The sequence below is a fragment of the Salvelinus namaycush genome, chromosome 3 (genome assembly GCF_016432855.1).
Source record: "Salvelinus namaycush isolate Seneca chromosome 3, SaNama_1.0, whole genome shotgun sequence".
NCBI classification, from domain to species: domain Eukaryota; kingdom Metazoa; phylum Chordata; class Actinopteri; order Salmoniformes; family Salmonidae; genus Salvelinus; species Salvelinus namaycush.
This window is the reverse complement of record NC_052309.1, coordinates 39,136,111-39,152,442: the sequence shown is the minus strand read 5'-3', so window position 1 is coordinate 39,152,442 and position 16,332 is coordinate 39,136,111. Positions and strand designations below refer to the sequence as shown.

General features: G+C 41.3%; 1 protein-coding gene across 1 annotated transcript in view; it reads right to left on the bottom strand.

Annotated features, from left to right (window-relative positions):
• fez1 (fasciculation and elongation protein zeta 1 (zygin I)) overlaps nt 1-16,332 on the bottom strand; it is a 30,470-nt gene that overhangs the window by 1,646 nt on the left and 12,492 nt on the right. Inside the window, exons 4-9 of the mRNA XM_038988971.1 lie at nt 15,650-15,736; nt 6,562-6,730; nt 1,752-2,077; nt 826-906; nt 631-706; nt 250-315 (exon numbers count right to left, since the gene is read on the bottom strand). Of these exons, the coding sequence (XP_038844899.1) occupies nt 250-315; nt 631-706; nt 826-906; nt 1,752-2,077; nt 6,562-6,730; nt 15,650-15,736 (805 nt within the window). The remainder of the gene's footprint in view (nt 1-249; nt 316-630; nt 707-825; nt 907-1,751; nt 2,078-6,561; nt 6,731-15,649; nt 15,737-16,332) is intronic.

Here is a 16,332-nt window from a genome sequence, read left to right as displayed (position 1 = left end):
GCTGATTCTATTAAACATTCGATATGCAAACACTCGAGTTTCCCATCGGAATCGGCTTCACTTAACTATTATACCAGTGGAATAGCCCCTTTAGGTACCATGTATCAGGCTAGTAAGTAGATGCTGTACTTTCCACTTTTGTTATCTTTACTTGGATAATATAATTGTATTCAATTAGTTATTCCCTTACACTTGGAGTAATACCTATGTAATGTTAAGTGTTTCTAAACCTAATCAAGCATTAGTTACCTTTTAATATGTAGTCAGTTAGCAGTGTAGGCACCTTCTCACTGTCCTCCTTCATGGCGTAAAGAACTGTGGGGATAAAATGAAAACAAGGTGGTTCTTAGCACTGAGTGTAGTACTGGGCATTGGCACATTTCTGAGCTATGCTACTTGTACAGCTGTGGGACAGAGACTAATCAAATTGAAAATGAATTGAATAATTGAAAATTATGTTTGTGCTGGGCTAACTGGGCAAAACACATTTTGAGGGTCAATTTGTGTTTCCATCCAATGAAAATTTAAACGGAGTTGAACATTTGGGGATGTGGTTGTATGATCAGCTAACCCAAACTAGGAAAACAACCCATTAGCTTAGCATTCAATTACATTATCCCGCCCACTTACTATTGGTGATCATCTGAAGGTCGTCCACAGTTGGAGGAGTTGCTTTCTTCTCATATGGAATTACCGTGTTTAGATACTGAACAACAAAGACAAAGAGAGACAGTTAGGGAAGCGACGTAGCAGTATTGAAACATTGTAGATTTAACACATTGCCATACTTGATGACTAGGAGCTGTAAATGCTTAAGCGTCTCACCTGTTTGTCTGTCCCTGTGCTGCCAAACGTCTGTCTGATGCCTGTCTGCAGGATGTTGGAGAGGCCCTCCATACTAAAACGCTGGAACACAGACAATCACCAGCTGTGAGTGACAACGACCCTCTGTCACCACAACACAGTAACACTTTCTATGAGACAGCTGTCTTGTGATGCATTCTCTAAATGCAGTTATCAGTAATCTATGCATTTATAAAGCTTATGAGGAGCTTTTATGAATATAGTATGCATAATAGTGTGTTTTATAATGCATGCAACCTAACAGCATTTGTAAAGGCTGTTAATTTAAAAGGAGCCGTTATGAATGCTTGTGACATTAAAATCAGACATTACCACGTCAATTGTATATAGACTGGCTGTACATCATGATCAGGACTACAGTCATTTACTCCATTCCTACATTGTCATTACTAAACAGATAAAAATACCATGGTATTGGACAGGTAAACACAAGCGTGTCCTTTGCTATGAGTAAAGATGGGCTGTTAAGTGTTGTTAATTTGTTCCTGGATATGGACAGGCTGGTCTATGCTTTTACTGTATAAGAACCTATGGTCAATTCCTCTGTGAGTACTCTGTTGGTTTTTCTTCCCGTAAGTGCAGTTTATAATAACAACAACAAAAAATGGTGCAGTTAGTTAGGGCCTAATGGCCTCTATGTCCATTATCCATGACGATGTGTGAGGCAGAGAGAGAGAAAGAGAGAAAGAGCGCTGTCTGGCTTGGAAATGCATCCGTATGGACATTAACACAGAGACACTCATGCTTGTGTGTGTGGTGTGTGTGGTGTGTGTGTGTGTGCGTGCATGCGTGTGACAGACACACACACCACCATCAGCCTATACACTAATACCATTTCCCATACAAACATACCCCCCGCTCATTTATCTCCCTCCCTCAGTGCTTACCTTCATAGGCATAGAGGCGGGCTTGGAGTCTGTGTGGGCATTGGTTGTAGCAGTAGTACCACCAACCACGGTCGTGGTTACCGCGTTACCCTGCAGACTCAGGCCTTTATCGCTCCGGCGCCGGCGCTTGCCCGTGTCCCGTTGCTCCTTCTGGCGGTTCTGCACATCCATGAGGGCCGTGATGAACGTGTTCTTCACCTCCTTCTCAAACTCCAGCTCGTCACGGCGCGCCAGCTGGGTGACCAGCTCCTCGGAGTACTCCATGATGGCCGACTCCACCCGGCACAGCAGCTCCACCAGGGCTGAGCTGGGCATCAGACTTAGGCCTGGAGAGAGAGAGAGGCATGGTCTGGTATGGAGCTACTATACCTTAGCCTGGAGCCCAGATCTGTTTGTCCTGTATAGCCAACTCCTACAGTCGTTGTCACTAACAGATCTGGGACCAGGCTAACTGCACATAGAGGTGAACCGAGATTCAATATTCATAATATTATATACTGTACAAGGGATATCAAATTGCTTCCCTTGAGGGCCAAAGCATTGCTGGTTATCATTATTATCAGGGATTGACTCAGACCTGGCGCATCAGGGCAAAGTGAACTCTCTGGCCAAACAATGACAAACTTCTAGGTAAAAAATAAAACCTGGTCCCGTAATCATAAAGCGTCTCAGAGTAGGAGTGCTGATTTAAGATCAGATATCACCGGGTTTTTTTCAATCGCTTTGGTGCTATTTTCACAAGTACTGTATGTGGTGAATTTTCTAAACTCTTAGTACAAATCTCCGAACTGGTAACACTTGTAAGTCTTATATTGAAAACCTTTTATTGTGCATTAATTTGGTTTGGAGACATCTTTCACCACACAACCATTGAGCCAAAATATATGTTTACTGTGAAATAGCAAGCGAAAATCGATTTAATCACCAAAACATAATGAGAGTATTTTCTGCATGAACAGTAGTTATATAAAAAAAAACTGTTAATCCAATAGCAAACAAATGCAAGATACAGGTTTCAAAACTTTTAATTGTTGTATGATACAGTACTGTAAATTACAGTACATAACATTGTTTTCACATTAGTCAATACACCTGCACTACCCATCAAAATTGACTGAAACTCACATTTCCATCATTTCTATCCCACGTGTGATTAAAGTTGGAATTATTGAAGAAATGTTCCACAATCATTGATGCAAAAAATACATGTATTGTTCAGATATAATTACACTGTAGGTGTACTGTAATCAAATTAAATGAATGAAAAAAACAATGTTTAGTAGGAACTAGTTTGCATCAAGCCTGTCTTGAACATTTGGTAGGTTCTCATTGAACATCACAGCAAATGTCTTCATTGTTCATGCACCTGGGGAAAAAACGTTTGGCATGACAAATCCAAGGCTGACATAGGTCTGGATTGATGTCATTGCATGCCTCATCTATAGCCTGAAGGGGGATGGCACACTCATGGTGATGCCTTCGACTTGTATTTTCATAATGTATTGTATTTTACAGTATTGTATTGTACTTATGTATTGTAGTGGTCCTTTGTGGCTCAGTTAGTAAGAGCATGGCACTAGCAACACCAGAGTTGTGGGTTCTATTCCCACGTATATTAAATGGCATATATTACGATATTACAGTACTGTATTGGCCAATGCATTTTTTGTAAAGCAGTGTGAAAATCCCCCATTAAAAAGACCCCAGCAGCTTCATCTTTTTAGCTATTTAGGGGATGCATTTGTTACATACAGTACATCTCTAAAACTTACTGTAAAGTAAAATCAAAATTATAGTACATTACAGTATATCAAGCTTTATAAGCGTTATATTTTTATACTTTACAAACATACATGTTCAGTATGTAGTTCTCTGTAGTAGATCTGTAGTAGACAAACCAGTTTAAAACCTATAGGTTTACTAAACGGTTAAGTTGTTATCAATTAAGTAAGAGTAAAATGTATTTTAACAAATGAGAGGACAATTATATCTAAAGTAATGTGAATGCTGTATTGTGAAAAGCAATAACTTCATATGAACATGAGCAATGTGAAACATGTATTTCTAGATGAAACAATGATTAAGTTTGGTGAAAAAGTGACTTTATGATTGTGTATGTTGTACTTAGTCAATTAAACATATGCTTAGAGTTTTGAAACAACTGCCTTTTTGATTATCGGTTGTGAAAATATACCATAGTGCATTCGGAAAGTATTCAGACATCTTCACTTTTTCCACATTTTGTTACGTTACAGCCTTATTCTAAAATTGATTAAATAAAAAAAAATCTATCTACACACAATACCATATAACGACCATAGAATTTTTTTTCACATTTATTAAAAATAAAAAGCATAAATACCTTATTTACAAAAGTATTCAGACCCTTTGCTATGAGACTCGAAATTGAGCTCAGGTGCATCCTGTTTCCATACGATCATCCCGGAGATGTTTCTACAACTTAGAGTCCACCTGTGGTAAATTCAAATGATTGGACATGATTTGGAAAGGTGCACACCTATCTATATAAGGTCCCACAGTTGACAGTGCATTTCAGAACAAAAACCAAGCTATGAGGTTGAAGGAATTGTCCGTAGACCTCCGAGGCAGAATTGTGTCGAGGCACAGATCTTGGGAAGGGTACCAAAACATTTCTGCAGCATTGAATGTCCCCAAGAACACAGTGGCCTTCATCATTCTTAAATGGAAGAAGTTTGGAACCACCAAGACTCTTCCTAGAGCTGGCCGCCTGGCCAAACTGAGCAATCAGGGGAGAAGGGCCTTGATCAGGGAGGTGACCAAGAACCCAATGGTCACTCTGACAGATCTCCAGAGCTCCTCTGCGGAGATGGGAGAACTTTCCAGAAAGCCAACCATCTCTGCAGCACTCCACCAATCAGGCCTTTATGGTAGTGGCCAGACGGAAGCAACTCCTCAGTAAAAGGCACATGACAGGCCGCTTGGAGTTTGCCAAAACAAGATTTTCCGGTCTGATGAAACCAAGATTGAACTCTTTGGCCTGAATGCCAAGCGTCACGTCTGGAGGAAACCAGACGCTGCTCATCACCTGGCCAATACCATCCCTACGGTGAAGCATGTTGGTGGCAGCATCATGCTGTTGGGATGTTTATCCGTGGCAGGGACTGGGAGACTAGTCAGGATTGAGGGAAAGATGAACGAAGCAAAGTGCAGAGAGATCCTTGATGAAAACCTGCTGCAGAGCGCTCAGGACCTCAGACTGGGGCGAACAGGACAACGACCCTAAGCACACAGCCAAGACAACGTAGGAGTGGATTCGGGACAAGTCTCTGAATGTCCTTGAGTGGCCCAGTCACAGCCTGGACTTGAACCCGATCGAACATCTCTGGAGAGACCTGAAAGTAGGTGTGCAGCAACGATCCCCATCCAACCTGACAGAGCTTGAGTGGATCTGCAGAGAAGAATGGGAGAAACTCCCCAAATACAGGTGTGCCAAGCTTGTAGCGTCATACCCAAGAAGACTAAAGGCTGTAATCGCTGCCAAAGGTGCTTCAACAAAGTACTGAGTATAGGGTCTGAATACGTATGTAAATGTAATATTTGTTTTTTTTTAAATAAAAATGTCCACAAATTTATAAAAACCTGTTTTTGCTTTGTCATTATGGGGTATTGTGTGTAGATTTAAAAAAAAAAAAAAAAAAAATTAGAATAACGTTGTAACGTAGCACAATGTGGAAAAAGTGAAGGGGTCTGAATACTTTCCGAATGCACAGTACTTTGATGAATTATTATTATATATTTTTTTTAAGCAATATGGATCCTAGATCATCACTCCTACTTTGAGATACTTTATGAATATGGGCCAAGTACCACTTCAGGCCTCAAGGGGCAGGAATGAAATAGTCCTGCTGTATACAGTACATATAATATAGGGATAGATGACATAAGTGGGATGATATCACTTGTACATCATCCATTAAAATGTTTCATTACCTTGATATTAAATTCTGAGTAGAGTAATTAGCCTTTAACTAGTTTCTGTGACTGTGGATGCTGTCTAATATTACTTATATTTTTGGAAGTAAACCGACTTTGCGTAAAACATATTTAAGATGACACACCCAATTCCAAATACAAAGAAATACTCAAACACATGCAGTGCATCTACACACAGACATATGGATTCACAGACATATACCCAAATGTGCTTCCATAAACACACACACACTAAGCAGGAAACATGTCTCTCATGCAGGGGAGCCACATGGTCACACAATATGTCTTTCCACAGGGAACCATATTGAGTGCGTGCCTTGGCCCTCTGAAACGAGAGACTCATAAAAAAATGCCTGCTGCAGCTTTATCCAGTTATTGACCCTTTTTGCACTACATTCACCATAGAGGCTGAAGACTGATGAAATATCCAGATGTTTACTCAGGTAAACTGACAACACTTCCATATTGTCTGATCTATGACCCCTCACACAATCAAAGTCCTACAAGCAGTGCAATAGCCTGCTGAGCTATAGCCTAGGCATGAAATCAAACAAGTTTACATTTGTCTCTTACAAGGTTATTTATTTCACAATCAATGCTCATAGAGCCAGCACTGCTGTATGAGCACATACTTAACCACTATGAGGTCAAAGGTCACTTTATTTTTACACAGTATTGTATGAACAGGAAATTAATTTTGGGAAAAGGTGTCTCCAATGACAATGTTAATTGGATGTTGAATTGCTTAAATTGGCACTCTTCTGTTTATTCAACTCCTTGGTTTGTGTGACTTGGTGTTTAACCCTTCAGGCAACATTCGTTTTTGTACACTTACCTTCATAGGAGGGCATGTTGTTATTGGAGGCCTGGGACAGCTGTCTAATCTCCTCCAGAAGGGATGGGCTGGTCTTGGATGAGGAGTGTCCACTCTCTTCCTCGTCCTCCTCCTCGGTCTCACCAGGGTCCGGAGAGTTCTCCATCATCTCAACTATCTCCTCAATGACCTTGGAGAGAGAGTGATCGAGGAAGGGATTGAGGGAAGGTAGATGAATACATACACTTTCACAAATAGCACTTAAAGAATCTATGCATCACCAATAGGTAAACATTCATGGTCGTCAGGCATTCATTATTCATGTGCAGTAGTCCATGAGGTAATGCAGAATGGAGCTACTTGACATACACTACATGACCAAAAGTATGTGGACACCTGCTAGTCAAACATCTCATTCCAAAATCATTCGCATTAATATGGATTTGGTCCCCCTTTTGCTGCTATAACAGCCTCCACTCTTCTGGGAAGCCTTTCCACTAGATGTTGGAACATTGCTAAGGTTACTTGCTTCCATTCAGACACAAGAGCATTCGTGAGGTCGGGCACTGATGTTTGTCGATTAAACCTGGCTCGCAGTCGGTGTTCCAATTTATCCCAAAGGTGTTTGATGGGGATGAGGTCAGGGCTCTGCACAGGCCAGTCAAGTTATTCCATATTGATCTCGACAAACCATTTCTGTATCAACCTCGCATTGTGAACAGGGGCATTGTCATGCTGAAACAGGAAAGGGCCTTCCCCAAACTGTTGCCACAAAATTGGAAGCACAGAATCGTCTAGAATGTCATTGAATGCTGTAGCATTAAGACTTCCCTTCACTGGAACTAAGGGGCCTAGCCCGAACCATGAAAAACAGCCACAGACCATTATTCCTTCTCCACCAAACTTTACAGTTGGCACTATGCATTGGGGCAGGTAGCGTTCTCCTGGTATCCGCCAAACCCAGATTCGTCCGTCGGACTGCCAGATGTTGAAGCATGACTCATCAATCCAGAGAACGTGTTTCCACTGCACCAGAGTCCAATGGCAGTGAGATTTACACCACTCCAGCCAACGCTTGGCATTGCGCGTGTTAATTTTAGGTTTGTGTGCGGCTGCTCGGCCATGGAAACCCATTTCTTGAAGCTCCCGGCGAACAGTTATTGTGCTGACGTTGCTTCCAGAGGCAGGTTGGAACTCAGTAATGAGTGTTGCAATCGAGGATAGACGTTTTTTTACGCGCTACACGCTTCAGCACTCCCGTGGTCCCGTTCTGTGAGCTTGTGTGGCCTACCACTTCGCGGCTGAACCATTGTTGCTCTTAGATGTTTCCACTTCACAATAACAGCACTTACAGTTGACCGGGGCAGTTCTAGCAGAGCAGAAATTTGACCAACTGACTTGTTGGAAAGGTGGCATCCTATGACGGTGCCACGTTGAAAGTCACTCAGCTCTTCAGTAAAGCCATTCTACTGCCAATGTTTGTCTATGGAGATTGCATGGCTGTGTGCTCGATTTGTCAGCAACGGGTGTGGCTGAACTAGCCGAATCCACTAACTTAGTATAGTCTTGCAATACTTTTCGCCACTGGCTTTTTTAACCACTGTTATTATATGGGGCTTTAATGTATTCTACTTTCGTATATATTTTTTAAACTGTCTAAATAAGCTAGGAATATACATACAGTCCCTTCAGAAAGTATTCATATCCCTGGACTTATTCCACATTTTGTTGTGTTACAGCCTGAATTCAAAATGTATTAAATATATGTTTTCTCTCACCCATCTACAAACAATAGACCATAATGAAAACATGTTTTTAGAAATGTAAGCTAATTTATTGAAAATGAAATATGGAAATATCTCATTTACATAAGTATTCACACACCTGAGTCAATACATATTAGAAGTACCTTTAGCAGTGATTACATCTGTGAGTCTTTCTGGGGAAGTCTCTAAGAGATTTGCACACCTGGATTGTACCATAGTTGCATATTTATTATTTAAATAATTCTTTAAGCTCTGTCAAGTTGATTGTTGATCATTGCTAGACAGCCATTTTCAAATCTTGCCATAGATTTTCAAGCCGATTTATGTCAAAACTGTAACTAGGCCACTCAGGAACATTCAATGTTGTCTTGGTAAGCATATCCAGTGTAGATTTGGCATTGTGTTTTAGGTTATTGTCTTGCTGAAAGGTGAATTTTCTGCCAGTGTCTGTTGGAAAGCAGACTGAACCAGGTTTTCCTCTAGGATTTTGCCTATGCTTAGCTCTATTCTGTTTCCTTTTAGCCCCCCCCCCCCCCCCCCCCCAAAATGAAGATGACAAGCGTACCCCTAACATAAAGCAGCCACCACCATGCTTGAAAATATGAAGAGTGGTACTCAGTGATGTGTTGTGTTAGATTTGCCCCAAACATAACGCTTTGTACTCAGGACATAAATGTAATTGCTTTGCCATATTTTTTGCAGTTTTACTTTAGTGCCTTGTTGCAAACAGGATGCATGTTTTGGAATATTTGTATTCTGTACAGGCTTCCTTCTTTTCACTCTGTCATTTAGGTTAGTATTTTGGAGTAACTACAATGTTGTTGATCCATCCTCAGTTTTCTCCTATCACAGCCATTAAACTCTCTAACTGTTTTAAAGTCACCATTGGCCTCATGGTGAAATCCCTGAGTGGTTTCCTTCCTCTCCGGCAACTGAGTTAGGAAGGCCGCCTGTATCTTTGCAGTGACTGGGTGTATTGAAACACCATCCAAAGTGTAATTAATAACTTCACCATGCTCAAAGGGATATTCAATGTCTGCTTTTAGTTTTTTTTACCCATCTACCAATAGGTGCCCTTCTTTGCGAGGCATTGGAAAACCTCCCTGGTCTTTGTGGCTAAATCTGTGTTTGAAATGCACTGCTCAGCTGAGAGACCTTACAGATATTTGTATGTGTGGGGTACAGAGATGAGGCAGTCATTCAAAAATCATGTTAAACACTATTATTGCACACAGAGCGAGTCCATGAAACGTATGTGACTTGTTAAGCAGATTTTTACTCCTGAACTTAATTAGGCTTGCCATAACAAAGGGATTGAATACTTATTGACCCAAGACATTTAAGTGTTTACTTTTTTTGAAATGTATAAGAATTTGTTAAAAACATTATTCCGGTGGATCACGTGACCCCTGAACGAGATGGCCGCATGAACTAGGAGCTCTGCACAAGTAGTTTCCAATTCCTAATCTTACCTCCACTTCAAGTTTAAACTCATTTAGCTTTAGTCAAAAAGTCATGGCGGCTACAAAAGGCGACACTACAGGTGACATTTTTACCAGGACTCGAGCACTAGCGACGGAAAAAGCCTCCAAGAAGCAGCTAGCTTCAGAAAAAGCTAGCGCCATTAGCCAGGAGCAAGAGGACCCGTTCCCCAACGAATGTCAACCTCGCACTCTGTCGAAGACATCTTTTCTGAGCTGAGATCCCAACGTACAGAACTCAACACTAAACTAGATGCCATTAACGCTCAGCTCAGTGCGATAGGGGGTAAGGTGACAATCCTGGAAAATGCTTTGCCTGACATCAACAACAAGATAACCATAAACGCGGGGCGCCTGGACGAGGCAGAGGGGCGAATCCTATCCACGGAAAACTTATTGACAGACGCCATGGAAACAATAGCATATGCTAAAAAAAAAAATAGAGCAGCTGGAAGAGAAAACAGAGGACCTGGAAAACAGGGGGCGAAGGAATAATTGTGTTCTATTAAATCTGGGCGAAAAAGAAGAGGGAAACATGCCACTGATCCGCTACATGCAAGACAAACTTCCCGAGTGGCTCCACCTGTCCACTGACAGGCCCATAGAACTCGAGAGAGCTCACCGAGCACTGAGGCCCCCACCAGCAGCCAGACAACCACCGCGCCCAATCACCATACGTTTCCTGAGATTCACCGACAAGGAACGAGTCCTACAGGCGGCGAAAACCAACACCATTACAGTGGGAAACGCCAAACTCACCTTACTCCAGGACCTGTCAGCTGGAATACACCGAAAGCGCCGAGAGTTTGACGAGGTGAAGAAATGCTCCATTGACCGAGGCATCTTTAGGGGATTCAAATACCCAAACGAGCTCAGGATTCTTCACCAAGGAGCCCTGCGACACTTCAAAACTCCCGAAGAGGCAAAACGTTTTTTGAAAGACAACCCAGGTCAATGAGAAATGGACCAATGACTAAATGCGATTACTATTATTACTAAAGGAGGTAAGACAACATATAGCCGATATCCAAAGACCCACCCGCCCCGCTAAATGTCATTATAGCCGTCTAATCTATATTTATGTTCCTTTAGCTGAGAGGGATAGGCCCCATATTATAACCTAGGCCTACTATATGTAGGCTGGGCTATTGATTTTATTTTCTCCCATTTTTAATGGGGTCTGGACGGGGGCTACGTTGTCATTTACTCAATGCGGGGCGGAGAGGATGAGGCATTTCTTTGGTGGGGAGGGGGAGACGTTGTGCGTTCCCGGTTTTTTGTTGTTGTTGTTGGAACACAGAATTGTGACTGAGCGGGGAGGTAATAGATCCAACGGGATATGTCGAGTTGTTTGGGAACTCGGCTGGGGTGTTCAGAGATTGTTATTTTATGTAAACCATTTATTTTCCTTTTATGTGAACGCAGCTGTAACTACTATCCACCTTTACCCAGAGATGACTTGCACTAAAGTTCGATTACTGTTCGATGACGATGACTAGTACCTTAAATCTATTGACATGGAACTGCCATGGTCTAGGTCATGCAATAAAACGGAAAAAGATACTATGTGCTCTAAAAAAGGAAAAAGCAGACATCGCGCTATTGCAAGAGACACACCTCTGTGATGCTGAACATGCCAAACTCCGCAGAGCTTGGGTGGGACAGGTGTATTTCTCATCTTTCAAATCCAACAGCAGAGGTACAGCCATACTTATCCATAAGAATGTTCCATTCATAATTGACAAAAACATATCTGATCCGGAGGGGAGATTTATTTTGATAACTGGGTCACTGTATGGGCAACCAATTACTATTTTAAACATATACGCCCCTAACACAGATACTCCTGCTTTTATGTCGAAAATGATAACCCTGTTCAATGAGCATTGTGTTTCCTTTGGAGTGTTGGCCGGAGATTTTAATTGTACCCTGAACCCAACCCTAGACAAATCATCTCAAGTCCCCACCACAAATCCTAGAACTGCAAAGATGCTGAACTCTCTTACTAAAGAGATGGGACTGATAGATATCTGGAGAGAGACTAATAGCTCATCTATGGACTATACATACTACTCTAATGTCCATAACACCTACTCCCGTATAGATTACATTTTTATCCCAAAGAGTTTCATAAATTCAGCCACGTGTACAATCGGACCCATAGCGCTTTCGGATCACGCCTTTGTCCACCTCCGCTTTGACCTCTGCAAAAACATCCCGAGGTCAAAGAGCTGGAAATTCAACCCCTCCATGCTATCAAACGAAGCATTCCATACATTGGTAACTACATGGATAGACAACTACACACAAGACAACAAAGATTCTCCTGTTTCTCCGGCCACAATGTGGGACGCTGCTAAAGCCACACTAAGAGGTCATCTAATTGCATATGCTTCCTCTAAGAAAAAAGCAATGGAAGCACACAGGCTAGATCTGGAGAGGGAGCTGGAACGCTGTGAAAAAGTACATAAACAATCCCCAGACAGCACCTCCTGGAGTCAACTTAAATCAGCCAAAGCCAAACTGAATTTGGACTATACTTGGGAGATTAAAAAAAAGGTTTTCTTTACTAAACAGAAATACCATGAGTATAGCAATAGGCCTAGTAGATTGCTTGCTTACCAATTAAAAAAAGAGCAGTCAGAGCGTACAATTATGGCTATCCGAACAGCAGAGGACGAGGTCACATATGACCCAAAAAAGATAAATTTAACTTTTCATGATTTTTACTGCAAACTATATACCTCTGAGAGAAAACACACGGAGGCAGAACTCCACTCCTTCCTAGAGGGAATCTCGCTACCTAAACTATCAGAGACCGACCAAGAAGATCTCAACTCCCCCTTCACTCCTGAGGAGATCCTGGAGGCAATTACCTCCATGCCACCTAACAAGTCCCCAGGCCCAGATGGATTCCCCAGAGAGTTCTACAAAGCTTTTTGGCCCCAGCTTAGCCCTATTTTCATGCCAATGCTGGAGGATTTTTGCAAAAATGGAGTTCTCCCAGACTCAATGCACACAGCTCGCATTACAGTGTTGCTCAAAAAAGACAAGGACCCCCTATCCTGCTCCTCCTTCCGTCCCATAAGCTTGTTGGATTTCGACTACAAAATAATTACCAAATTGCTCGCCAAAAGACTAAACACTCTTCTTCCCAAAATAATAAAAGCGGACCAAACTGGATTTATTAGATACAGATACTCTTCTGATAACATTCGCCGTCTTTTTGATATTATTGATCAAGTAAACGCACAGAAGACCCCTGTCCTGCTGGCTTCACTGGATGCTGAGAAGGCGTTCGACAGGATGGAGTGCTTCTGTTCTCAGTCTTAGAAAAGTTCAATATGGGCCCAAACTTTATTAAATGGATCAAATCACTATACTCTCATCCAAATGCCATGGTGACTACTAATGGACTGAACTCTGACAGATTCCCTTTAGGACGGGGCACAAGACAAGGGTGCTCGCTGTCCCCCCTGCTCTACTTGTTGGGGGCGGAGCCTCTGGCAGAGTTGATAAGGAGCAATCCAAGTATTATAGGTGTTCCTGCAGGCGGCCTGCAGCACAAGATTTCGCTTTACGCGGATGATGTCTTGCTCTACATATCCAACCCTGAGAAATCCCTTCCTCCCATTTTAGACACAATTGCTCAGTATGGCACGTTTTCAGGTTATAAGATTAATTTTAACAAATCCACTGTCTGCCCTCTCAATATTACACTCACCAGTTCTATGAAGACACTATGCCCATTCCAATGGAAGACACAGGGGTTTCAATACCTTGGGATATTCATAACACCAGATCTGAATAGGCTTTTCAAGGAGAATTATCTTCCACTCCTGGATCGAATCAAGAACAACCTCCAAACCTGGATCTCCCTCCCAATTAGCTTAGTAGGAAGAATTAATGTAATCCGTATGAACATCCTCCCTAGACTGAACTATTTATTTCAGATGCTCCCATGCTATCTCCCAGCTTCCTTTTTCAAAACAATTAACCAAAGCATCACCAAATTTATATGGGGCAATAAAAAACCTAGGATCAAGCTCTCCACTCTATCGAAACCTGAATCTAAGGGTGGTCTTGCCCTTCCCTCCCTTCAATTGTACTACTGGTCTGCCCAAATCCGCAACATGCTAACATGGATCACAAACAGACAAGAGTCAACGTGGATCCAGATAGAAGCCCAATCCTGTGGTTCATTGCCACTAAGCTCAACTATATTCATTAATAACTTTAGTGAAGTGGGCAACATAGCCAAAACATTTGTGATTTACAGCACCCTACTAGCGTGGAGGGACTGTAAAGAAATACCTGGGCATCTCCTCCCAAATATGTTCTCACTCGCCTATAGTAGGCAACCCAGACTTGCCAAAAGCCCTAAGGGATGCCAACTTTAATCTTTGGCATACTCTAGGAATCAGGACCTTTTCAAACCTATTTCATCAGAAGACCACTACACTGAAATCCTTTCAAGAGCTCTGCAGTGAATTCAATGTGCCAAGATCCCATTTTTTTTTTTAAATATCTTCAAATTAGACATGTCATCTCCTCATTTACTTCCAAGAGGAGGTTTAGAACTCAGTTGAATGAAGTTGAAACCCTTCTTGTCACAGCACAATCCATTAAAGGCAAAATATCCTATATCTATAGACTCCTTTCTGAGAAAGGAGGCTCCTCCTTTACTCCTTTGAAAATAATCTGGGAAAAGGACCTTGGTCTGACTATCAGTGATGAGTTATGGGCGGAGGTTTGCGACAGGGTATACTGCTCCTCTACTAATGTAAAAATGAAATAATCTAATTACAAATTTTTGTACAAATTTTATTACACTCCCTTGAGACTCCATAAAATGAAAACAGACATTTCTCCTAACTGTAAAAGATGTACCTCTGAAAGTGGAACCTATATGCATGTATTTTGGAGCTGTAGAGAGATTGCCAGATTTTGGCAATCTATACATACTGCTGCACAGAAAATACTAGATGTATAGTTTGATATGACCCCGTGTCTCTATCTTCTTAATGCCCAGCAGGACTTTGTTCTTGATCCTGACAGAGAAAATTTGCTCATGACCATTACATACTTTGCTAAGAAATGTATTCTTCTATTGTGGGCCTCTAGTACCTCTCCTACATTTAAAATGTGGATTGACCAGATTGTTGACTTTCTCCCTCTTGAAAAGCTCACTTATGACCTCCACAAGAGACAGCCCAAGTTTGATAGACTCTGGTCTCCACTACTCAACTATATCTCAAATTGGACAGAGTGAATGGGGGGGATCGGGGAGGTAAGCAGATGCGTGTTGTGTAAGGTGCTGTAAAATCTAAAAACTAATCATTGGCTCGTCATCTCAGCTAAGGCTGGAAATAGCTAATAAGAACCTTGATAGTGCTGCTGCAAGTTCTATATTTTAAATTTTGTTATAATCATTATTTGTGTGTATGTGTGTATGTATGTATGTATGTATGTATGTATGTATGTATGTATATATATGTATATGTGTATGTATGTATGTATATATATGTATATGTGTATGTATGTATGTATATGTATGTATATATATATATATATATATATATAAAACAATTTTTTATTATTTTTATTTTTTAATTTTTTAAGTCTGTCACATCTGTGAATGTGGAATGTGTTTGGTTGGTTGATTGAAAACTTAATAAAACTTTAAATTGAAAAAAAAAAACATTATTCCACTTGAACATTATGGGATATTGTGTGAAGGCCAGGCTGTAACACAACAAAATGTGGAAAAAGTCAAGGGGTGTCAATACTTTCTGAAGGCACTGTAACTGGAAGTACAACCAAGTTGTTTGTATAACAGAAAGTACATGTGTCTTTAGTCACCTGATCAGCAGTGATAAGAGGCTCCTCACTCAGGCAATTGGCATTGTCGTTCTTCTCGTTCATCTCCTCCTCCTCTTTTTCATGAATCTGGAGAATGCGAGAGAGAACGAATGAAACCATGGAAACCCCTTCAGCCACATTAGTGGAATCTTAACTTCTTAGTATTAGAAATAGAAACCATGGAAACAAGGTTTACCCCCACTGGTGTTAGCGTTAGCATCTTAGCATTCGTAAAATAAGATTACAGAAAAGCCATTCACCCATACTGAATTTAGCTTTAGCATATTAGCATTTGGGGAGCTAATGAACATTCCCCAAATTTGAACCCATCATTCCCTTCTCTGCTCTTCATCTGAAAATAACATTTCTGCCCCTCGAGTTTGGAAGCCATCTTGAAAGTGTTTGGGTTGTCCTTAGTCACATTCAAATTGCCATAATTCTATCTATTGACTGTTTGTTTTCTACTTCACTCTAAAAAAATATTGCTTTTGATGCTCATTGTTCTTATGCCGTTGGCCTCAACCAAGTTAATCCCTGCAAGGATATCAATCAGCAATAAACTAAACCGGGGACATAGAAGACTAAATACTGATGGACTGCTTTTTCACTGTCTGTAGAGTCTCTTATAGCTTCTGCTGGAGACTGTGTGTCTGCGTATTGGCCCTGACCCAGCCCTGAGCCTT